Source organism: Urocampus carinirostris, chromosome 9 (genome assembly GCF_059441175.1).
Source record: "Urocampus carinirostris isolate Australia breed hairy pipefish chromosome 9, RoL_Ucar_1.0, whole genome shotgun sequence".
Taxonomy (NCBI): Eukaryota; Metazoa; Chordata; class Actinopteri; order Syngnathiformes; family Syngnathidae; genus Urocampus; species Urocampus carinirostris.
Genome location: NC_142357.1, coordinates 42,347,935 through 42,373,698, shown reverse-complemented (window position 1 = coordinate 42,373,698; position 25,764 = coordinate 42,347,935). Strand labels below are relative to the sequence as shown.

General features: G+C 38.4%; 1 protein-coding gene across 1 annotated transcript in view; it reads right to left on the bottom strand.

The window, feature by feature from the left end:
* LOC148360354 (neuronal acetylcholine receptor subunit beta-2-like) overlaps nt 1-20,407 on the bottom strand; it is a 66,329-nt gene extending 45,922 nt beyond the window's left edge. Inside the window, exons 1-3 of the mRNA XM_088343948.1 lie at nt 20,037-20,407; nt 6,484-6,629; nt 6,375-6,419 (exon numbers count right to left, since the gene is read on the bottom strand). Coding sequence (XP_088200074.1) covers nt 6,375-6,419; nt 6,484-6,629; nt 20,037-20,088 — 243 coding nt within the window. The 5' untranslated portion in view covers nt 20,089-20,407. The remainder of the gene's footprint in view (nt 1-6,374; nt 6,420-6,483; nt 6,630-20,036) is intronic.
* Nucleotides 20,408-25,764: the final 5,357 nt, after the last annotated feature.

The following is a 25,764-nucleotide window of genomic DNA, read 5'->3' as shown; positions in this document are numbered from 1 at the left end:
TTTTTTTCGACATTTTCGACATACTAAACCCTTACCGTTTTTTTTTCAAAATTTTTAACATAGTAACGCCTCTGCTTTTTTCTGAAATTTTTGAAATAGTAACCCCTTTGTGTTTTTTCTCCGATATTTTCGACATACTAACCTCTTTCGTCTTTTTTTGAACATTTGTTTGGACAGGAAATTCCAGGCTTTTTTTTCCTAAGTTTAAATGTAAAATAACACTCGCCTTGGTCTGGAACAGCTTGACATTGTGATCCCTTCATGTTTTTTACAACATTTTCGACATAGTAACCTCTTTGTGTTTTTTTTTCGACATTTTCGACATACTGACCCATTACGTTTTTTTCCAAAATTTTCGACATACTAACCCTTCTGTTTATTTGAACATTTTCGCCAAAATGCAAATACAAACACCAAGTTAAATCTCAAATTTTCATTCTCACAACAGGGGATTGAACCGACTCCCCAATTAGTGCAATGCAAGCACCTTACCAGGTGAGCTACCAGTGCTAAGCAACACTACTTATGTTTCAAGTAATCCCCTAACCTTAGCTACGTCCAAAACCCTCACGAGGTAACCTACCACCAGCCAAAACCCTAACCCCCAAATTTGAATTGCCTACAACACAATGAATATAATCGAGGCAACTTACCAGGTAAGCTAGCAGTCATTACCTTTGCAATCATAGTTTCAATAAAAACACTAACCTGAACTCCAACCAAAATCCTACAACCAAAACCCTAACCCCACAACAGTACTGGCTTTACTGGGGTTCAAACCTTCACTTCAATGAGGGTAACAAAACCGTTTTACCAGGTGGCCTACAAGCATTCTTCCCTAATCTTAGCTCAAACCAAAACCCTAACCCAAAGTCCTACCAAAATGCAAAACCTTATACTCACCAAATCTGTAACCCAAGTTTTTATATAGCCTATTTAATAGTATAACATAGTCACTTAACCCGTCAAGTTACCAGAGCTCAGCACTAGCAATACAGTGGGACCTCGCTACTTCGCGGTTCGATGTTCGCGGCTTCAGAGCTTCGCGGGTAATGGTTAATTTTTTTATTTTTTTTATTTGAAGGGGGGTGGTTTTACTCCGCATTAACCGGGTCTAAAAAATAATCATCAAAAAAAATATATATATATTCTTATTATTTTTTTTTTTCTTTTTGAAGGGTCGTCGCTACTTCGCAGATTTTCACTTTTTGCGGGTGGTTTTGTTCCCCATTAACTTAGTCTGAAGAAATAATAATTAAAAAAAAAAATATATATATATATATATATATATATATATATATATATATATATATATATATATTTTATTATTTTATTTATTTTTTTGTAGGGTCGTCGCTACTTCGCAGATTTTCATTTTTTGCGGGTGGTTTTGTTCCCCATTAACTTAGTCTGAAGAAATAATAATTTAAAAAAAAAAAAAAAAAATATATATATATATATATATATATATATATATATATATATACATATATATATATATATATATATATATATATATATATATATATATATATATATATATATATATATATATATATATTTTATTATTTTATTTTATTTTTTGTAGGGTCGTCGCTACTTCGCAGATTTTCCCTTTTTGCGGGTGGCTTTGTTCCCCATTAACCGGGTCTAAAAATCGATTTAAAAAGAAAAAAAAAGAAAAAAAAAACCTCTTTTTTTTTCTTTTTTTTTGTAGGTGCACCACTACTTCGCAGATTTTCACTTATGGCGGGTGGTTTTGGTCCCCATTAACCGCGATAACCGAGGTCTTACTGTATAGTTCCAACCAAAAACTTACCCAAGCTCCCACAAAACGCCAACTCTCACACCAATGAAAACCCTAGATCACGGGTGTTAAACAGGCGGCCTGCGGGCTGGATCAGGCCCGCTAAAGGATTGAATCCGGGCCGCGAGACAACGCTCAGAGAAGCGCAAGAGAAAAACAAGCCGCAGGTTGAAATATATCCACTTGATGTTGCCAAGGCCAGGTGCCAAACGCTGTACTTGGATTTTTCTCTTTCTTTGTTCCTCTTTGTCTTTTTACCTTCTTTTACTCTCTTCCTTTCTCATTTTTTTCTCTTTTCTCTCTCTCTCTCTCACTTGCTTTCTCCCTCTCTTTTTCTCTTTTTCCTCCTTCTCTCCTTCTCTCTTTGTATTTCTCTTTGGATTTCGTACTTTCTCTCTTTTTCTCCCCTTCTCTATTTCTCATTTAATCTCTTTTGTTTCTCTCTCTCTCCCTTTTTCTCTCTCTTTTCTCTCTCTCTCTCTCTCCCTTTCTCTTTTTCTTTGTCCTACCCTCTCTACTTCTCTCTCCCTCTTTTTCTCTTATTTATTTTTCTCTTTTTTTCTTTCTCATCTACTAGTCCGGCCCCCGAGAGAATGATTGTTCTATCGTGTGGCCCCTGAGTTAAAATGAGTTTGACACCCCTGCCCTAGATCTTGTATTGTAGTGTTTTGGGATTGAACCTACAACCATTTCAGTGATAGATAGGCACCTTATTAGTTGAGCTACCAATGCTCAGCATCTCAGATGTACGTCTAACCAAAACCCTAACCTTTCCGCCAACCAAACGCTTAAACAACAGATAAACCCAAAGCTTAAGACTTAACCTTGACTTGGAAAGCCTAGGTAATTATAGGCCAGTGTTAAACCTCCCATTTTTTGCCAAATGACTTGAAAAGGTTGCTGATCGACTTTAGGTCTGAAAATAATCTCTTTTTATCCGTCCAGCCGAGCTTCAGAGCAAATTACTCTACTGAAACAGCCTTGGCTAAAGAACCAATAGACTCCTGTGCCTCGTCAATGTAACTGCTGCTGGATCTCGGTGCTGCTTTTAATACTGTGGACCAGAACATATTACTTGCATCGGTATCTCAGGAACCGTACTCTGGTGGTTTAGGTCCTACCTGTATCGTGGAGCAGCCCGAGCAATCTGCCCCAAAATATGTAAAACAAGATGCAGAGGAGTCTTGGCGTGAGAGGGAGAGCTCGTTTCATTATCTTCATCAGCGTACTAAACAGAGATCTCATTCGTTTTCAGAGACATTTGGTTTTTTATATCCTAATACAACATCTCGTATTACTTTCGCCCGTCCCCCTCGCCATGACGCACGTGTTTATCTCAAAATGCACGCTACCAGACAGAATGTTTTGTCCTCTTTCGATTTTCCCAATTACCCAATTTCCAAGAACTGTTTTCTGTTCCCCGCCAAGTAGAACTTGGCAAAGAAGAATGTTATTCCTTGGCAGCCCAAGGCGATCATTAATAACATTCGCTGATATTTACACTCGGGAGAAACAAGCAAGGACTTTCCAGTTTTAAACTAATGCGTTCCCCTTATTTCGCCTCGACTCCAATAATCCACAACATCTGTGTGACAGGACTCAATGTGTTAATTAAGGCAATCTGATCTGTAAACACTCTGATCTCCCCTGTGGCGTTCCACAGGGCTCTGTACTTGGTCCCCTTCTTTTTAGTATTTCTATGCTTCCACTTGATATTATCCGCAAGTATAATATTAGCTTCCATTGCTATGCAGATGACACTCAACTTTATCTGCCACTGGAGACAACCGCTGAATGTGTTGTGCTAAAGTCATGCATTGGCTACATGCTAAAAACTACATGCTGATGAGTAATGATAATGGGTACGTGCTAACAAGTCATGCTAACAGTTACATGCTAATAACCTCGTGCATCGGCTCGCTACAGTTTAACTGTACGGGTCAGGTGTATCGACATTTCGTTCCGTGTGCATGGTTACAAAGAATGACAATAAAAATAAATTCTATTCTATTCTATTCTAATGAGTCATGCATAGGCTACATGCTAAAGACTACATGCTGATGAGTAATGATAATGGGTACGTGCTAACAAGTCATGCTAACAGTTACATGCTAATAACCTCGTGCATCGGCTCGCTACAGTTTAACTGTACGGGTCAGGTGTATCGACATTTCGTTCCGTGTGCATGGTTACAAAGAATGACAATAAAAATAAATTCTATTCTATTCTATTCTAATGAGTCATGCATAGGCTACATGCTAAAGACTACATGCTGATGAGTAATGATAATGGGTACATGCTAACAAGTCATGCTAACAGTTACATGCTAATAACCTCGTGCTAATGAGTCATGCATAGACTACATGCTGATGAGTAATGATAATGGCTACAGGCTAACGAGTTATGCTAATGGTTACATGCCAATGACTCTGTGCTAATAAGTCATGCATTGGCTACATGCTAAAGACTACATGCTGATGAGTAATGATAATGGATACATGCTAACAAGTCATGCTAACGGCTCAACTCCGATGACGACATGCTAAAAGCAACATGCTAACGGCTTAATGCAACGAGTCAAGCTAACGGCTACAAGTTTAAGACTCATGCTAACGAGTACATTCTAACAAGTCAGGCTAACAGCTACATGCTTATGACTTTGTGCTAAGGAGTCATGTATAGGCGACATGCTAATGAATACATGCTGAAGAGTAATGATGATGGCCACATGCTAACAAGTCTTTCTAACGGCTCAACTCCAATGACGACATGCTAAAGGCAACGTGCTAACTGCTAAATGCAACGAGTCATGCTAACGGCTTGATGTTTAAGACTCATGCTAACGAGTGCATGCTAACGAGTCAGGCTAACAGCTACATGCTAATGACTTTGTGCTAATGAGTCATGCATTGGCTACATGCTAAAGACTACATGCTGATGAGTAATGATAATGGATACATGCTAACAAGTCATGCTTACGGCTTAACACGGATGACGACATGCTAACAGCCACGTGCTAACGGCTAAATGCAACGGCTACATGTTAAAGACTCATGCTAAAGAGTAGATGCTAACGAGTCAGGCCAAAAGCTACATGCTAATGACTTTGTGCTAATGAGTCATGTATAGGCGACATGCTAATGACTACATGCTGAAGAGTAATGAAGATGGCTACATGCTAACAAGTCATGCTAACAGCAACGTGCTAACGGCTAAATGCAACGAGTCATGCTAACGGCTACATGTTTAAAACTCATGCTAACGAGTACATGCTAACAAGTAAGGCTAACAGCTAAATGCTAAAGACTTTGTGTTAATAAGTCATGTATTGGCTACATGCTAATGACTACATGCTGAAGAGTAATGAAGATGGCTACATGCTAACAAGTCATGCTAACAGCAACGTGCTAACGGCTAAATGCAACGAGTCATGCTAACGGCTACATGTTTAAAACTCATGCTAACGAGTACATGCTAACAAGTAAGGCTAACAGCTAAATGCTAAAGACTTTGTGCTAATGAGTCATGCATTGGCTACATGCTAAAGACTACATGCTGGTGAGTAATGATAATGGATACATGCTAACAAGTCATGCTTACGGCTTAACACGGATGACGACATGCTAACAGCCACGTGCTAACGGCTAAATGCAACGAGTCAAGCTAACGGCTACATGTTTAAGACTCATGCTAAAGAGTAGACGCTAACGAGTCAGGTCAAAAGCTACATGCTAATGACTTTGTGCTAATGAGTCATGTATAGGCGACATGCTAATGACTACATGCTGAAGAGTAATGAAGATGGCTACATGCTAACAAGTCATGCTAACAGCAACGTGCTAACGGCTAAATGCAACGAGTCATGCTAACGGCTACATGTTTAAAACTCATGCTAACGAGTACATGCTAACAAGTAAGGCTAACAGCTAAATGCTAAAGACTTTGTGTTAATAAGTCATGTATTGCTACATGCTAATGACTACATGCTGAAGAGTAATGAAGATGGCTACATGCTAACAAGTCATGCTAACAGCAACATGCTACCAGCTAAATGCAACGAGTCAAGCTAACGGCTACATGTTTAAAACTCATGCTAACGAGTACATGCTAACAAGTAAGGCTAACAGCTAAATGCTAAAGACTTTGTGCTAATGAGTCATGCATTGGCTACATGCTAAAGACTACATGCTGATGAGTAATGATAATGGATACATGCTAACAAGTCATGCTTACGGCTTAACACGGATGACGACATGCTAACAGCCACGTGCTAACGGCTAAATGCAATGAGTCATGCTAACGGCTACAGGTTTAAAACTCATGCTATCGTGTACATGCTAACAATTAAGGCTAACAGCTAAATGCTAAAGACTTTGTGCTAATGAGTCATGTATAGGCTACATGCTAACGACTACATGCTGAAAAGTAATGATGATGGCTACATGCTAACAAGTCATGCTAACGGCAACATGCTAACGGCTAAATGCAACAGGCTACATGTTTAAGACTCATGCTAATGAGTAGACGCTAAGGAGTCAGGCTAACGGCTACATGCTAAGTAGCCAACCTGAGTGAGCCAACAGTTGGTGGTCATGATCTGCTCCCTCTCATTCTGCAGAACAAACAAATTATTTGGGGGGGAATCGAGAACGTCCGATATTTGTGATTATTCTCACCACGTTGATGAGTTGCGCTAGCGATACTTGCACGTAGATGGTAACCTGCTGGCTGTTGTTGACGGCGGGTCGGATGAGTTTGTTGTAGCGCTCGGACGAGAGCAAGTGACCCACCAGACGTTCCTCCACTTCCGCGCTTAAAACCGCTGCAACAATGCAAATCATACACAAAATATCGTATCTTTTTTCCTTGTCATCATATAATGTATCTATTTAGTATTAGTTTTTGTAGTTCTATTTTTATTTGTATAGAGTTCTATATTTTGATTTCTTGTACACATTTATTTGTGTATTCTATACCCTTTGATTATTACTATTTATCAATTATGAATTCATATTTATTCTTTTTATTTTGATTTATTCAAATATTTGTGTATGTATTTTGACCGACAGACAGATGAAAATGAAGAAAAAGAGATAAAGATCAAAAGAATGAGAGAACAGTGAAAGAAAGAGGGAGAAAAAGAGAGGCAAGAGAGCAAAAGAGAAAGAAGGAATGAGGATAAGAAACAAAGAAAAGAAAAAGGGAGGGAGAGAAAGAGAACAAGGCAGACAGAGAGAAAAGGTAAGAGAGAAAAATAAGGGAGAAAGAGTGAGGGAAATAGCAAAAGTACAATAAAGAGGTAGAGAGCCTAATAGAGAGAGAGAAAGGGAGAAATAAAGAGAGAAAAAAGAAGAGACTGAAAGAGAAATACATAAAAAGAGAAAGATCGAAAGAATGAGAGAACAGAAAAATACATAGAGGGTGAGACAGAGAGATAAGGAGAGAGACAGGAAGAGACGGAAAGAGAAATAAATAAAAAGAGAAAGATCAAAAGAATGAGAGACAGTAAAAGACAGAGAAAGAGAGAGAGAATTGTGAGCATGAGAAAGAGAGAGAGTAAGAAAAGGCAATGAGACAGAAAGAGAAAGTGTGAAAAAGAAGGAAAGACCAAAAGAGAGAGAAAGAAAAAAAGAAAGAATGAATGACAGAGTTGGAGAAAGAAAGAGAAAAAAACTAAGAGACAGAAAAGACAAATAGATAAAAAGCAAAAGAGAAGGAAATGAAGAACGAAAGTGAGGTAAAAAGAAAGAGAGAGGGGTAGAGGAAAGGATTAAAGGGAGAGAGAGAGAGAGAGAGAGAGAGAAAGAGAAAGAGAAAGAAAGAGAGAGAGATGAAAAAAGGTAGTGAGACAAAAAGACAAAGTGAGAAAAAGAAGGAATGACCAAAAGAGAGAGAAAGAAAAAAAGAAAGAATGAATGAGAGAGTTGGAGAAAGAAAGAGAAAAAAACTAAGAGACAGAAAAGACAAATGGATAAAAAGCAAAAGAGAGGGAAAGGAAGAACAAAAGAGAGGTAAAAAGAAAGAGAGAGGGGTAGAGGAAAGGATTAAAGGGAGAGAGAGAGAGAGAGCGAGAGAGAGAGAGAGAGAAAAGGAAAGAGAGAGAGAGAGAGAGAGAGAGAGAGAGAGAGAGAGAGAGAGAGAGAGAGAGAGAGAGAGAGAGAGAGAGAGAGAGAAAGAGAGAAAGAGAGAGAGAGAGAGAGAGAAACTGCAGCTCACTCTTCTCTTGCCCTTCTATCTGTGTTATCTTGCGGGCCTGACTTGGCCCGCGGGCCGCCTTGTTCGAACCCAGTGCTCTAAAGCAATTTAGCAGAGCAGCAATTTGAAGTGACTGGATGATTCTGTTTTTGCTTCACCGAATATGTTAGCGCTCAAACACATTATTCACACTCACATATTTGCTTTTTTTTTTAACCTCCAAATATGACATCAGAAATATATGCTCATTATATAATACGTGCCAAACCTCTACTACCACTGCTAAAACATTAAAAAGACTAAATAGTATAAAAGATGGAGTACTTATATGTAATATACGATTAAATACGATTACACTTAAAGGAAAAAGAGATTCGGTTTTCTTTTTGGTGTGACGTGACATGACCTGGTCAAGCGGAGTAGCGGGTGGATGCAAGAGGGGCAAACCAAGAGCCTCTAATGAAACTGATTTCAAAACTTTAGAAGCTGTCTTCACTTTAATTGCCTTAATAACAGGCCATGAAATCTAACAAGAATAAAGATTCCTTTTTTGCATTTCTTGATCATCGCAGGCTTCAATTTCATGGTTATCATGTTTTTGATCCTCCCTTTGAGATCACTGCAAGCTTTGGAATCGTAATAAATACAAAAATATACCGTATTGTATCGCAAAGTCACAAAGTCTTTGTGAAGGATGCGAGATCCTGAACTAAAGGAAGAGAAAGGCATAGTGGGAGGTAGTTGAGCAAATCAGCATTTTCATGTTGAAAGCTTAAAAAATGTATCCCAAATAATAAGGGAAAATGAGATCTAGAAAAAGAAGGAAATATATATATATATATATATATACACACTATATTATTTTCCGTAAAACTAGAAAAAAAAATTTGGATAAGCAGGGGAAAAAAATGAGAAAATAGGACTTCGAAACACAAAGCCCAAAAACTGAATTAAATATGATGAGTTTTGATGGGTTGTCTGTCCCCGTGTGCCCTGCGATTGGCTGGCAACCAGTTCAGGGTGTCCCCTGCCCACTGCCCGATGATTGCTGGGATGGGCTCCAGCACCCCCGTGACCCTACTGAGGATAAGCGGTGCAGCTAATGAGATGAGATGAGTTTTGATGGACATGGACAGACATGTATTCAATTGGTTTTGTCTTTAACAAGTGACACGGTAGTTCAAATGTAATCTACATAGTGTCAGGACCAGAACGGAGACAGGACCCACTTGCGTAACGTTTCTTTTTTCTATTTAGTTTTTATCAAAATCAGTTGTTAAAAAAAATAAATTAAGATACTGTATAAAAGTAGCTCAAAAATATAAGTCGCAGCCCGGCTAAACGATGAAAAAAAACTGTGACTTATAGTCCAGAAAAAACAGTAATAGAGATAATGTATATTTTGTATTTTTGGGGGGGAATTTAAATGTTTGATTCATTTGATTTTGCAATATTAATCTAGCATTTGTTTCAAAGATTTTTTTAAAATAATTTGATTATTTACTCTTTTCACAAAATCACCAAAATATACACATTACATGTCAAGACCAGAACGGAGACAGGACCCACTTGCGTTACGTTTCTCTCAGTTTTATCAGAAGAAAGCGAAAGGTTTCGGGGATCGCTGGATGCGGGAAGCAGGTCGCTCTGAACGACCCACGAAAGTGGGAATTCCGTGGCGAGCGATGGCGGTGTCGGGAACGGAAAAACGGGTCCTTAGCCGGGACGGTGGAGCAAAAACGTAGTCGGGGTCGTAAGCGAATCGTAAGCCGGGACGGGAGAGCAGACGTGGTCGGGATCAAAAACGGGTCAGAAACAAAAGCAGGAGGGAGTCAGGGTCGAAAAAAGCTTGACTAGAGTAAACTGAGGTTCGCGGACGGACTGACAAAAGGGGACGGATAGGAATGGGTTTAAATAGAGACAGGGAGCCAATCAGAGTCCGAGGCAGCGGGCACAGGTTCTTTACATCAGTTATCATGACACATAGTTCAAGAAAATGCTAGGTGTTTTATTTTGGAAATCCGTTTCCCCAAAATGGGCCTTTTTACACTTACGTTGTGTGGATTTCTACCGTAAATTCTGGACTATAGAGCGATTATAAGCCGCACCCACCACATTTTAAGAGGAAAACCGATTTTGTACTTACACAAGCCGCACCTGTATATAAGCCGCATGCGCCCACATTAAAAAAATATAACACAAACACAAAATTAACCCAGACCTGACTTTAAGTCCCGCGATTGTAACTGAATCTCCTTCGTTAAAGTACACAGTCCAAAAATCACAGCCGACAAAATGAACGGAAAATGATACCGGTACTTAAGGTTTGATGCAGACCGGCAGAGTCCGGGTCCCGTTGAAAGTAATCCAAAGAAAAAAGTGTATATTTCCAAAGGTAAAAGCGGGAAAAATATATATATCCACTATTGTCCGCCGTGTCCACAAACACTCACCTTTACCGATCCCCACTTCCCGTCAGCCTGCGTTTGTTACGCCCCTTCTTTTTAATTCGCCCGTCCAAAACATATCAGAATAAGTGTCTCAAATAAATAGAAATACATTACATACATTACAAAAATATACAGTTACGAATACATATTATACATGGTTACACATGTTTACAAAGAAAGACGGTACACCGAGAGTTTTCAAAGCTTTAATAGACAGGACAGGGCAGTTAATGGTAGCAACACGCTAGCAACACGGTCGCAACACAGTAAACGGGTCTGTTAAAAAAACATGCCGTACTTGTAAAAATCAGGGTAAACCGTCCTCATCTTCCTCCTTAGAACTGAAGCCATCAAAGTCGCCTTCCTCAGTGTCGGAAAGAAACAGTGTCATATAGACGTCGTCCCCCGCTCCCATCCACTCCTGATTCCGTGCCCTCCTCTCCGCAGCAGACCGGCTTTTCCGAACCCGATGGTGATGGTGGATTTTTTGATGCTGGCCCACGCTGTCAGGATTCACTGGAAGACTTGCGAAAAAGTTGCCTTTCGCGTGCGGCCAGTTTTAGTGAAAGATTTCTCGCCGCTAGTCAAGCCAAGAAGTTGCAGTCTTCCTCGGTGCATATGGTCCACCGGTCTAAATCTTACCTTTTGTACTCGAGCGCCGCTGGCGGCCGTTAGAAAAATGACATAAATTGGCCGCATCACTGAATAAGCCGCAGGCCTGAAAGTTTGGGGAAATAGTAGCGGCTTATAGTCCGGAATTTACGGTACTTCCTTTTTGGAAGAACGGAGAAACTACAACGTTGTGATATATATATATACTATATATATGGTCCAAATTGTCACTAGGTGTAAATGAGCGAGCGAGTTGTCTGTTCCTGTGTGCCCTGCGATTGGCTGGCAACCAGTGTCCCCTCCTGCCCATTGCCCAATGATTGCTGGGATGGGCTCCAGCACTCCCGCGACCCTACTAAGGATAAGCGGTGCAGCTAATGAGATGAGATATACCGTATTTTCTGCACTATAAGGCGCACCGGGTTATAGGGCGCACCCCGAAAAAATAGTTTTTGGTCCTATATTTGACATACATAAGGCGCACCGGATTATAAGGCGCTACAATGGGAACGTGGACAAAACAGTCAGATGGTTCAGTCCAACTGATTACCCCCTTAAGATTCCCAAAGCTTGCAAAGACGCAAATACGTGTCAAGAACACGTGCGGATGCGGTGTCCGTACGATGTCACTCAAATGCATCGTTCCAAATATCATTCGGAAGGTTCAAGTCTTGGGATTCAAGAAATGCCAACCATTCCTTAGTTTCTATTTTCTTTTTCGCTCACAACTTTACTGTGCATATGACGATAAACACTTGGAATGGAGTTGAATTTAAAAATAGACACTCCATTCCATCCATGATCTGCACCGCTTATCACAGAAACATCGAGTTCAGTCTGAAACAAGATACAGGGAAAATATATAGCCGGAGTAGCTCACCGAAGTCGTTGTGTTCATAATAATGTGCAGCCATGGTCCTCTTATATCCGTGAGTGTAGTAAATCCAGGAGAATAAAATACTTACAAATACAGAATAGTAAAAAATGCTTTCTTTATGCCGTCAACCACGTGCTATACGCATTCATCTTTTTTGGCCAATTGCAGGCTTTGTTTTGCCGTTTAAGCCAATGCCAGCCTGTAAATGATAAAAAGGATCCGCCTCCTTGACCTCCGAATAACTTTAGCCAATAGTGATCGATTCAAATGATGATTGACACATTGGTTAGCCAATGAAACGCCGGTATATAAATCCCAGCATACACCGCGGATTTCGGGGGAAAATCTAGTCGGCGGCCGCTTGCCTTAGTTGCGAGACTTTGCGACTTAATATTGATCCATATATAAGGCGCACTGTATTATAAGGCGCATGGTCAGCTTTTGAAAAAAATAAAGGCTTTTAGGTGCGCCTTATAGTGCGGAAAATACGGTATATATATTGAGATCGAGTGTTTTCTCTTGGATTGAACATCTCAGGAGCCCAAAACGGGACAAAACACACCCATGGCTCAAAAAAGCTTCTATTGATGATTTTTTTTTTTATACAATGTCGTCCGCATGTCCAAAAAGTAGGAGGTCAAATGTACTTTTGGTACTCAGCAAAAAAAAACAATTCTTGAAAGAGAAGCGTCTCGTAGCGTCAATTTCCGGCGGCCCGAACGAAGCGAATCGATTTGATCATCTCAGCCGAGCGCTTATCGGAACGCCGCTTAGCTCGCCTCGATTGCGTTTTGTGCATGATGTCAGCCGCGATGGCGGGTCTGTGTTAGCCAGCTGCTTCTGTTGAGGATGTCTCGCTCAGAGGGTGTCGTTTCGTTTTGGATGCCTCGAATGTGAGGCGTCGTTTCAGGTTTAATGTCTCGCTCCATAGGAGTCGTTTTGTTTTGAATGTCTCGCTCGAGAGCGTGTCGTTTCGTTTTGAACGTCTCGCTCGAGAGTGTATGGTTTAGTTTTAAATGTCTCGCTCGAGAGGAGTCGTTTTGTTTTGGATGCCTCGAATGTGAGGCGTCGTTTCAGGTTTAATGTCTCGCTTGAGAGGAGTCGTTTAGTTTTAAATGTCTCGTTTGTGTCATTTCATTTTGAATGTCTCACTTGGGAGGTGTCGTTCCTATTTTGGGTGCCTCACTTGTGGGTTTTGTTTGATCTCGAAAGCCTCGTTTGAAAGGTGTTGTTTCGTTTTGAATGTCTCACTTGGGAGGTGTCGTTCCTGTTTTGGGTGCCTCACTTGTGGGTTTGCGTTTGATTTTGAAAGCCTCGTTCGAAAGGTGTTGTTTCGTTTTGAAAGTCTCACTTGGGAGGTGTCGTTCCTGTTTTGGGTGCCTCACTTGTGGCTTGTGGTTTTATCTTGAATGCCTCGTCCGAGAGGTGTCGTTTCATTTCGTATGTCTCACTTGGGAGGTGTTGTTTCGTTTTTAATGCCTCGTCCAAGAGGTGTCATTTCGTTTTGAATGTCTCGCTCAGGAGGTGTCGTTTCAATTGGAATGCCTGGCATGTGAGGTGTCGTTTCATTTCGAATGTCTCACTTGGGAGGTGTCGTTTCATTTTCAATGTCTCGCTCAGGATGTGTTGTTCCAATTGGAATCCCTCGCTTATAAGGTGTCATTTTCTGATATCGATGTCTCCTTCGGCAAGTGTCATTTCGTTTCGCCGAGTAAAACTGCTTTCAAAAGGTGTCTCAAAGGCAAAGTGGTTTCGTCAAAAGGCCCAGAAACCAAATCGAGTCAAGTGAGCGTGCATGTGAGCTCGAGTTCTTGCGCCAAGATGTGGGGGTTGGTTGACGAGACAGGCAGCGATGGGCATTATTCTTTAACACTAAGACATCAAATATAAAGAGACGAGTGTGGTTTACTTTAATTATCGACGTCGTTACGTGACCTTGCTTACCTTTGTGACTACGTCGATGTTGCCAAGCAAGTTTCCGTCTTTTTTTAGAGAAGCGGCTCTTTTGGCTCGGCACAGTAAAAAGAGCCTTTTGGCTCCCAAACGACTCTTTATGTTGTTTTTGCCGCATTCATGTACTATTATGTAACATTGAGCACAAAATGACTCATAAAAAAGGGGGGGGGGGAGCAAAAACGAAACGAGGTAAAAAGCTAAGGGGGGAACCATCTCATCTCATCTCATTGGCCGTACCGCTTATCGTCATTAGGGTCGCGGGGGGGCTGGAGCCCATCCCAGCCATCTCCAGGCAGTGGGCAGGGGACACCCTGAACCGGTTGCCAGCCAATCGCAGGGCACACGGGGACCGACAACTCACTCGCTCATTCACACCTAGGGACAATTTGGACCGGCCAATTCACCTGAATTGCATGTTTTTGGAACGTGGGAGGAAACCGGAGTGCCCGGAGGACACCCACGCAAGCACGGGGAGAACATACAAACTCCGCACAGGAAGTCTGGAGCTGGATTTGAACCCTCGCAGGAGGTTCCCAAGACATGAACTGTGCCGCACACGCGCTAACCACTGCGCCGCCGTGCTGCCAGGGGGGAACCAAAAAAAGAAAAAAGAAAGATTTAAAAAAAACAGAGACAAAAATCAGAAAAAGGGAAAAACAGCAAGAAAAAGAAGTCAAAGGGTTCAGGAAAAAAAAGGAATGGATAAGTAAAAGGAAAATAGAGAACAAAAAAAAACAATTAAAAAAAGGAAAAACATAGGAAAAAGCAAACAGAAGGAGAAAATAAAAATAAAGAAAAACAGGGGAAATAAAAAGGAGAGAAAAACAGATATAAAAGAAAAAGAAATCCAATTTGATTTGTCTTGTGTTGCATTAGAAACATTTCAATCAAGTCAATCTTGTTGCCAACATTGTACTTCCACTCAAAAGTGTGATGAAATATAGTTCTGAATTGTTTAACCAAATAAAAAAAAAAAGAACACAAAATGTTAGCATCACGTCACGAAAAACGCTGTTTAAAAATGAAAATCGTGTACAGATACTGCCCTACTTTTAGCAATGAGATAAGTTTTGGATGATCGTTTGTAAGTTGAATTGGTTTGTAAGTTGGTTCAGTGCTATAGTTTCTATGTTTAAGGTTTATAGAAGGATGTTTAAGGTTTGTATAAGTCACCTGTATTGTTTTGTACTCAAAAATAAACACTTCATCAAATAATATGCTCTATAAAGATAAATAAAGTTGAGTTTAACTCACTTTTGGAAGATGGGCTTCAAGAGTTAGGCGACTTCCTCCTCCGTGGTAAAAAGTGGTCGGAAAAAAGCGTTCCGACCATTTTCTCAACCGCATCGAGCGTTCTTATTCCACTTTCATTTCAAAAGAAACAGCCCGCCTGTTTTTTTCCACTTTACACCAACCATATTGAATGGATGCACGACATATTTAACAATAAAAATGTCTACGTTCTTAGCGCGCTGGAGATACAGTATAGAATGTTTACACGGGAACTAGGGTTAGGGTTAGGGTTAGGGTTAGAGAGTGGAAGAAAGAAGCACTACAGTAGTGTCGCGTACTCGGAAAAAGGTGCACACAATACAAAATTTTAAAAAATGTTCATATTTTCGGAGCAGCCCGAGAAATATGCCCCAAAATATATAAAACAAGATGCAGGGAGAAGTCTTGGCGGGAGAGGGAGAGCTTGTTTAATTATCTTCATCAGCCTACAAAATAGAGGTCTCATTCGTCTTCAGAGACAATTGGCTTTTTATACCCTAAGACAACATCTCATATTACTTAAGCCCATCCCCCTCGCGATGACGCACGTGTTTATCTCAAAATGCACGCTACCAGACAGAATGTTTTGTCCTCTTTGGATTTTCACAATTTCACAATTTCCAAGAAATCGTTGAGCCGCCAAGAAGACTGCTATTCCTTGGCAAAGAAGAATGTTATTCCTTGGCAAGGCGATTAATGGGGCGGGGGCAGTGGCTCAGGAGGTAGAGCGCTCGTCTTGGGATCAAGAGATCACAGTTCGAATCCCGGCTCCTCCGTGTCACATGTCGAAGTGTCCTCGGGTAAGACACCGAACCCCTAATGCCCCTAATAAGCAGGTTAGCGCCTTAACATGGCTGCACGGCTATTGGGAAATGTGAAGCACATTGTGAAGCGCTTTGGGAAGTCTTGACTTGAAAAGCGCTATAGAAATGCAGATCATTTCATAATAACATTCGCTGACATTTACACTCGGGAGAAACAAGCCTGGAATTTCCCGTTTTAAACTAATGCTTTTTCCTTATGTCAAGTTCGACTCCAATAATCCACAACAGTATCCACTGTTTTTTGCAAGTAGGGAAGCGTCTGTAGTACAAGAGTCGATTCATTCAAATGAGCGAAATCATGAAATATTTAACATATTTGCTTATGATTCGGTTGCCAGATTCGGGATTTATGTTACTCACAGACTTTGTGTGATTTTGCTCGGACTTGTGGAAACATTCGAGGGGAACGTTGTCAGGAAAGACGGGATCAAAGGAGTCAGGGTTGAAAAGGGTTAGGATCTTTCCGTTGTCGTCGGTTATTTCCGACTTAGTTGTGATTCACGAATCGTTTTTGCTCGACGGGTCGGTTGGAACTCGGGGGCGAAAAATGGAGATGATGCGTGCGTCTCCAAAGCGTCCCCCAAAGATTGTTTTTGCAGCCCGGAGGGACAAAAGAGGCTCCTTCATATGTCACTTGCCTCACTCTTATGATGATCGTCACGAATCGCTTCGTTACGCTTAGAAGGAAAGAAAATGTCAAAATAAAATACTGTCACAATGCCTCTGCGATTGATACATATAAAAAGGAGAAGAAGATGTAAAAAAAAAAAAAAAAGATTTAAAAAATAAATAAAATAAGTAAAGTCATGTTTATTTGTGACGCCCTTCCTCACAAGGAGTGTCAAAGGGCTGCACAGACTATTGCAAACTACAGACTATTATGACAGCGTCCCCTGATCTAAAACCTACATGAGGGCAAGGGAAAACTCAAAAACCTCAGTCAAGTCCAGTCAAATCATGTGTATTTGTGACACCCTTAATGACAAGGAGTCTCAAAGGGCTATACAGACTATTATGACAGCATCCCCTGATCTAAAACCTACATGAAAGCAAGGGAAAAACTCAAATACCTCAGTCAAGTCAAGTCAGGTCTATTTGTGACACCCTTAATAACAAAGAGACTCAAAGGGCTGCACAGACCACAGATTATTGCAAACCCCAGACTATTATTGCACCATCCCCTGATCTAAAACCTACATGAGGGCAAGGGAAAACTCAAAAACCTCAGTCAAGTCAAGTCCTGTTAATTTTTTGGGCCCTAAATCAAAAAGAGACTCAAAGGGCTGCACAGACCACAGATTATTGCAAACCCCAGACTATTATTGCACCATCCCCTGATCTAAAACCTACATGAGGGCAAGGAAAAACTCAAAAACCACAGTCAAGTCAAGTCCTGTTTATTTTTTTGGCCTTAAATCACAAAGAGTCTCAAAGGGCTGCACAGACCAATGACTAGTAAAGACTACATGACTATTATGACACCATCCCCTGATCTAAAACCTACACGATGGCAAGGAAAAACTCAAAAACCTCAGTCAAGTCATGTTTTTTGTGACGTCCTTAATCACAAGGAGTCTCAAAAAGCTGCACAGACTGCAGACTATTATGACAGCATTCCCTGATCTAAAACCTACATGAGGGCAAGGGAAAACTCAAAACCTCTGCATTAGTCAATTCATGTTTATTTGTGACGCCCTTAATCACAAAGAGTCTCAAAGGGCTGCATAGACCCCAGACTATCCCCTGATCTAAAACCTAGGCAAGGAAAAACTCAAACACCTCAAATATTTCATCAAACTGGTTTCAAAACACTCACAATTAAGCAAAATATGTGATGTTTATTTTTGTAGTATTATTGTAGCGGTATATTTTTTTTAGTACTTTTGGGCAATTGCTGTAGTTTTATTGACGTAGAATTTCAATACTAGTATTTTTGTTGTACTTATGTAGTTCTTCCTAGGTATTTCCATAGACAGTTTTTGTAGCATTTTTCTAGTATTCTGTAGTATTTTTGTACAATTATTCGATTTGTATTTTTGTTGAGATGTTACTGTAGTGGTATTTTGTAGTATTTCTGTAGTATTTTTGTAGTATTTCCAGATTTTGATTCATGTAGAGAAGAGAAGCTAAGCGGGACGAGATGTCCCGTCGGATTCAACCGCCTCGAGAAAAGTCTGGAAAAATGTCGACTTTGGAAAAGCGAAAGCCAAAATAAGACGCAGGGGGAATGTTACGTCGTGGTGTTTTATTGTGGCGGGGCGAAAGAAATCGGGAGAAAAGTAAGAGTTGCCGGCACTCCGCGCTGGTGCATTATTCAGGGAGGCTAAAAATAAAGATGGCGTCATCCCGCGTGAGTCCAGAGTTCCAAATTCGATTGCCAGACGGCAAGTCAGGTGAGACTTTTGGATTTTGCTTCCTCTCGATAATAAGCTTTTCGAAATTGGATGCTAGTACCGCTAAGGATGGCAAAGGAAACCGTTTTTTTTTTCGTAAAATTGTATTTAAGATAATTGCGTTGTTATTTTTTTTTCATTTTCTCTTGCATTTCATTTGATTATTTTAAATTATTCTATTTTAATTTAATTTTCCTTTAATATGACATTGGTTTATTTTATTTTTCATAATTCCAGTATTATTTTGATTTTATTTAATTTTAGTTTTATTTGACTATTTTTTTTTTTACCTTCTATTAAATATGACATTCATTTGATTAAATATAATTGCATTCTTATTTTATTTCATTTTCTTTTGCATTTTATTTGATTATTTTAAATTACTGAATTCTATTTTAACTTAATTTTTCTTTAATATGACATTCGTTTATTTTATTTTTCATAATTCCAGTATTATTTTGATTTTATTTTATTTAAGTTTTATTTGATTATTATTATTTTTTACATTCTATTAAATATGACATGAATTAATTTTTTTTGTCATTTTATTTAATATCATTGCATTATTATTTGGATTTAAGTTTTATTTAAGTTTAATTTTATTATCTTAAATTGTTTACTTTACTTTTTATTGAATTTGACTATGAATATGATTTTATTTTTTACTTTATTTGATATCATTGCATTAATATTTTTATGTAATATTATTCATCATTTGATTGAATATACTTGAATTTTTGGTTTTTTTTCATTTTATTTTGCATTTTATTTGATTATTTTAATTTACTGTATTCTATTTTAACTTAATTTTCCTTTAATATGACATAAGTTTATTTTATTTTTCATAATTCCAGTATTAATTTGATTTTATTTAAGTTTTATTTGATTATTTTTTTTAATTTTTATTTTACCTTCTATTAAATATGACATTAATTTAATTTATTTTTCATTTTATTTAATATCATTGCATTATTATTTGGATTTTATTTTATTTAAGTTATATTTTATTATCTTAAATGGTTTACTTTACTTTTTATTGAATATGACTATAAATATGATTTTATTTTTTGCTTTATTTGATATCAATGCATTATTATTTTTATGTAAAATTATTCATCATTTGATTGAATAATCTTGCATTCTTGTTTTATTTCATTTTCTTTTGCATTTTATTTGATTGTTTTAAATTATTCTATTTTACTTTAATTTCCATTTGTTATAAAATAGAATGATGATGAGATCAAATCTAATACCTATTCCTATATCATCTACATCCTTAGTGGATACGATCCAGCACGCTCCCCGCCGCGATCCGGGTTCTATTCCCGTTGCGTGCTCTGTGTTGCCATTGCGATTGAACTGATCCATCCATGCACAAATACGCTACTTTTTCGGTTGTTCTGCAATCGTAGCCCTCAATTCTGTATGCCTTATTATCCGGTGCACTTTATACAACAAAATATGTTTTAAATCGGTTGTATTGACATGGGTCACGTGCAAAGTTTGGAGTAATCCAAAAGGCATTAAAAGTAATCCAGTTCAAGTAACCCTACCCAACCCTGCTGTTGGAGTGACAAGCCCCCCCCCCGGGAACCCCATTTTGGAAGGATTTTGCACCCCAGGAAGAGAAAAAGAGAGGGCAGTACTCACTTTTGGAGAGGAGAAGCAGGAGAAGGAGCGCAGCCTCGGCGAGCGGCGCCATCCTGCTTTGTCGCGCGTTAACGCTGGATTGACGCTGCAAAATTGGAGAGGGGTGTCGCTGCTTTGGATTGGGGGGGTTGGGTGCCTATCCGAGGGGGGTGGGATGCAGGGAGGATTGGAGATTTCCCCCGAAGAGATTGCGCGTAAGGGCGCACGGGTAGACGAGTGCGCGGCGCGTCCGCTTGGTTCTACCCGGTTCCGTCGGGTTCTGCTGGGTTCCTCGTGGTTTTACTCGGTTCTGTCGGGTTCCGCGTCCTCTCGGCGGCTCGCCATGCGCGAAATGCGCGCGGCCATGCAGCATGAATGTGACGATGCGACGTGCAAAGAGTGGAAATGAAAGATTCCGGTTTGGAGGTCTTGGCGTGGTTTCGGTGCGCTCTACTTGCGCGATAGCTCGGTTTGAGTTGGCTTGTTTTTGGGGGGGATTTGTCTTCCTATCTTTTAGCGGGTTTTTTTTTTCAATTTTTTAAACAACAACTGTTTTTCAAAACCCTTTATTCTTTTCTGTTTTGTGTATTTTTGGGGTATTTTAGATTTTTTTTCTAAATATTCTTTTATTTATTTTGGGTGATTTATTTGATCGATTTCTTTGCGTTTGGAATATTTTTTTTTCATTTTTTTAGGATCGTGATATTTTTTTCCCAATGTTTTGATAGGAAAATATTTTTTCTGATTTATTTTTCATTTGGACTTTTCCAGATTTTTTGTTAGGATCAAGTTTTAAGGGACATTTTGCTTCTGTTTTTCCTGTTATATATAAATTTGTAGTTTTTTGAAGTGTTCCAAAATAATTTTTTATGTTTTATTTCTCATTTTGACATTTTTTTCCAGATTTTTTTTTTAGAATCGCGAAGTTTTAAGGAACATTTTGGTTCTGTTTTTCCTGTTATATTTTTTTTATGATCGTTTTTTTTAAGTCTTTTTTAATGTTTTATTTTTCATTTTGCCCTTTTTAAGAGATATTTTTGGAATTTAAGAGATATTTTTGGAATTATGAAGTTTTAAAGAACATTTTGGTTCGGGTTTTCCTGTTTTATACTTTTTATTGTTTTTTTAAGTCTTCCAAAATAATCTTTTGTTTTATTTTTCATTTTGACTTTTTTCCAGATTTTTTTTGTTTTAGAATCACGAAGTTTTACATAACATTTTGGTTCTGTTTTTCCTGGTTTATATATGTTTTATAGTTTTAAGTCTTTCAAAATATTTTTTGTTGTTGTATTTTTCAGGATAATGTATTATTAATCATAATAGGCAAGTCAAGTGATGCTTATTAGTACAGTATGGCTCACAAGAAGTATCAAAAGGCTATACAGACCACAGATTATATTGTTTTGTTTTTATCTTATTTTCTCTCTTCAGATTTTTGTTTTTGTTTCTGTGTTTGGATTTTTTTCTTCCTTTTTTTTTAATTTTGGAATTTTTTGGGGCAGAATGTTTTTATTTTTAGAGTTTTGTATGATTTTTTTTAAAGGTTTTTTGTTTTTTTCGTTTTTTCTTTCTGTGTTTTAGATTTTTTTTCAGTTTTTGATTTATTTTTTTTGTCAGAATATTTTTTTCCAGAATCCAGTATTATTCTGTTTGCCGGTATTTTTTGATTTCCTCGCCCTCTTGTTGTCTTGCAAAGCGTGAATTTTGTCACTAACATTTCCCAAAAAATTTCAGGATCATGGCATTTTTTGCAATTTTCTTCTGAATTGATTGGTACGTTTTAGTGATTTATTTCTTTTTCTTTTTCATTTCGAAACCATTTCTTGTTTCTGTTTTGGAGGGTACTTTTTTGTTTTTGACGATATTTTTCTTTTGGATTTGTTTCACTGTTTTTCAGATTTTTTTTTATTGTTTTGGGGAATTTGGGGCAAAGTTTGTTTTTGTTCCTCGGTTTTTCAGACAGTTTTGTTCTGTTTTTAAACCATAGGTTTCAGGATGATCTATGTTTCCATTTTTTTTTTAGTATTTATTTTAGATTATTTTTATTCTATTTTTATTTTTGTTTTATGTTTTCTTTTTTTGTTTTGTTTCTGTAAATATGTTTTCAGAATTTATTTTGTATTTGAGATTTTCAGAATAGTCTTTTTTTCAGCTTTTGAAAATATATTGTTTTTCTGTTTTTTTTCCCAGTCCCCCCCCCCCCCCCCCAAAAAAAAAATCTTTTCAGAATCATGTATTCTTTCTGTTCCGTGGGATATCTTTCTCTGTTTACTAGAATTTTATTTTTGTTTATTTTTGAGTTTTTTATTCATGAGACTTTTCATTTGTTTTTTTCTCCTTTATCTTTTATTTGCAATCTTTTAAATTGATGCTTTTCGGAAATATTTTTTTACAATTTTCCTTTGCGTGTTATAGGATTTTTTTTTTCTTTTTGCTTCAGTTTTGAAAAATCTATTTACACACCGAGAGGGAGTTGTGCCAAGCGTGATCCTGTTGGTGGCATGTTCTGCACACTTTTCTTACCGAAGAGTTGGATTTTTGGTGCATCCGGTTCCAAAGAAGTCTTTCTTCCTTGCAAACAAGGATGTCAGCCATGTTGAGCGCCACACACTAAATCAGGGGTGTCAAATTCGTTTTAACTCGGGGGGACACACCATAGAACAAACATTCTGGCGGGGGCCGGACTTGTAGATTAAAGAGAAAGAAAAAGAGAGAGAAAGAAATAAGAGAAAGATAGGGAGAGAAAAGGAGAGAGGGCGGCACAAAGAAAGAAAAAGAGAGAGAGAGTGTGAGAAACAAAAGATAAAAAGTCGTGAGAGAGGGGGAAAACAAAGGGAGCGAAAGAAAGGGAGCGAACAAAAGGGAGCAAAAGAAAGGGAGCGAAAGAAAGAAAGGGAGCAAAAGAAAGAAAGGGAGCGAAAGAAAGAAAGGAAGAAAGAAAGAGTGAGAGCAAGAGAAAAAAGAAAGGGAGCAAAACAAAGAAAGAAAGGGAGCAAAAGAAAGGGAGCGAAAAGAAAAAAGAGTGAGAGCGAGAGAAGAATAAAGAAAGAAAGGGAGCAAAAGAAAGAAAGAGAGCAAAAGAAAGGGAGCAAAAGAAAGGGAGCGAAAGAAGGAGCGAAAGAAAGAAAGGGAGCAAAAGAAAGGGAGCGAAAAGAAAAAAGAGTGAGAGCGAGAGAAAAATAAAGAAAAAAAGGGAGCAAAAGAAAGGGAGCGAAAAGAAAAAAGTGAGAGCGAGAGAAAAATAAAAAAAGAAGGGGAGTGAAAGAAAGAAAGGGAGCCAAAGAAAGGGAGCAAAAGAAAGAAAGAAAGAAAGAGTGAGAGCGAGAGAAAAATAAATACAAGTACAGTATCTTTGTTCGAGGCACCTTTCTTTGGCAACATCAAGTTGACATATTTCAACCTGCAGCTTGTTTTTCTCTTGCGCTTCTCTGAGTGTTGTCTCGCGGGCCGGATTTAATCCCTCAGTGGGCCTGATCTGGCCCGCGGGCCACCTGATTGACACATGTGCACTAAATAAAATCTCCTTTACTTTCCACAAAGTAGCGTGCAAATACCTCCTTGGTCCACCCCGTCCTTTTCCATCTCCCGAGTTAACTTCACACAGGAGTTAATTCCTTGAGACAGCGAGTCAAGGAGGGAAATCCCCTTCCAAAGAAAAGCTTTATTTGTTGCTGCCGTGTGCACATCGCAGAGTGCAGGTGCAGGCATTTTTTTCTTAAGCGAGCAGGCATCCTTTCTTTTTAGATCAACGCAAGAGCGAGATGGAGATTTCTTGCAGAACAGGTATCTCCAACCTTTTCTCAAGCTAGGTTTCGTTCCTCTTGAGCGCAGCAGAGGGCCCCCACTTTGATGTCGGTTTCCAAACTAGCAACTTAGCGACTTGCTAAAGAGCTAAAAAGGGAGCTTGATAGCTAGCTAGAAAGGTAAAACACTAAAAGAGAGCTAGACCGCTAGCTAAAACGATAAACTCAAGTCATGTTTATTAGTGAGGCCCTTCATCACAAAGGGCTGAACACATAGCAGATTATTGCAAACCACAGAGTATAAAAATAAAAACAAATAGTCAGAAAGATTTTTTTAAAAACTAGATAGTAAAAGCAGAGGACAATAATGTCAAACGTTAGCGAGATAGCTTGCAAAAAAAATGTAAAAAGCTAGCTAGATAGCTTGCTAAATAGCTAAAAAGGTAGGACAATGGCTAGCTAGTAAGGAGGCCAAAATTTAGCTTGATAACTGTCAAAAAATGTCAAACGTTAGCGAAATAGCTAGCTTTTTTTAAAAAATGTGCAAGCTAGATTGCTAAATTGCTAAAAAAAGTAGTACAAAAGCTAGCTAGAAAGTAGGCCAAAACTTAGCTTGATAACTGTCAAAAAATGTCAAACGTCAGCGAAATAGCTTGCAATTTTTTTTTAAAAAGCTAGCTAGATAGCATGCTAAATTACTAAAAAATATTAAAGATATTTTTTAAAACTAGATAGTAAAAGGGAGGACAATAATGTGAAACGTTAGCGAGATAGCTTGCAAAAAAAATGTAAAAAGCTAGCTAGATAGCTTGCTAAATAGCTGAAAAGGTAGGACAATAGCTAGCTAGGAAGTAGGCCAAAATTTTGCTTGATAACTATCAAAAAAACGTTAGCTTGTAAAATTAATTTTGATTTCGAAAATAATTACTTATCATGTTACTACTATGTTGTTACCATGTTATTAGCAGGTTCATTATTTTAAAAATAGTGTTAAATAGACTTAGTCAACCGATAATAAAATCGTTTCACTAGAAAATCACGATGACCCAGCACTGGTGGGCTATTTTCAGAACATGTAAAAAATTTGAAGAAGCAGGACTTGGAAATCTATCTTTAAAACCAGTACCTCTCATTTTATTTTCTGTCACGCACCCCCTTGGAAGAAGAAATCCTCTCACCTCCCCTAAGATCGATCTTTGTGTTTAAGCCAGGGGCCTTAAACTCGAGGCCCGATGTTAGATTGAGGCCCCCGCCTCAATATAAAAGTTAAAGGGACAGCGTGTTTTATTTTCTGACTAGATGTCGCTGTATTTTAAAGTGCCCACCCACAGATGAGCTCTGACTGGCCAAAGAAAAGTGGATGTAGTAATGAGGGCAATCAGGGCAGCGGATATGCTATCTTGTTCGTATAATATTGTGCTGTCAGCAGACACTTGCGGGAACTCTCCTGCCCCCTACAGCACAGTTAGTGCTGTCAGTCCCCACGAAGTGGCATATCCTTTTGTTGTGGTGACGGGATTTCAGTCTCTTTTTAGAGACGCGGTTGACTAAAAACAGGCTTTTGGCTCCCAATTGGCTCTGCAGTTTGTTTTTGTTAACCCATAAATAACCAATTGTTAGGTAACGTTATGCACAGGATTACTTAAAAAGAGAATGACAGCAAAAAAAAAAAGGTAATGAAAAAAATAAACAAGAGAAGAAAAAAATCTAAATAAAAAATAGGAAAAAAGAAAAAGCAAAAAAAAATCAGTAAAAAGCTAGGAAAAGTAAAAAAATCGGAAAAACAAAGGGGAAGTAGAGAAAAGGGGGAAAAACAAGTAAAACAAGAAATAAAAAACTAAGGAAAAAAACAACAAAAAACAAATAACTGGAAATTGAGAACAAATGAGAAAAAAGAGAGAAAAAATAAGTAAAATGTTAGGGAAAAACAAATGATAAAAGAGGTAAAAAAAGATCAAAGGAAAAAATTAAGTAAAAAGCTAGGAAAAGTGAAAAAAATCGGAATA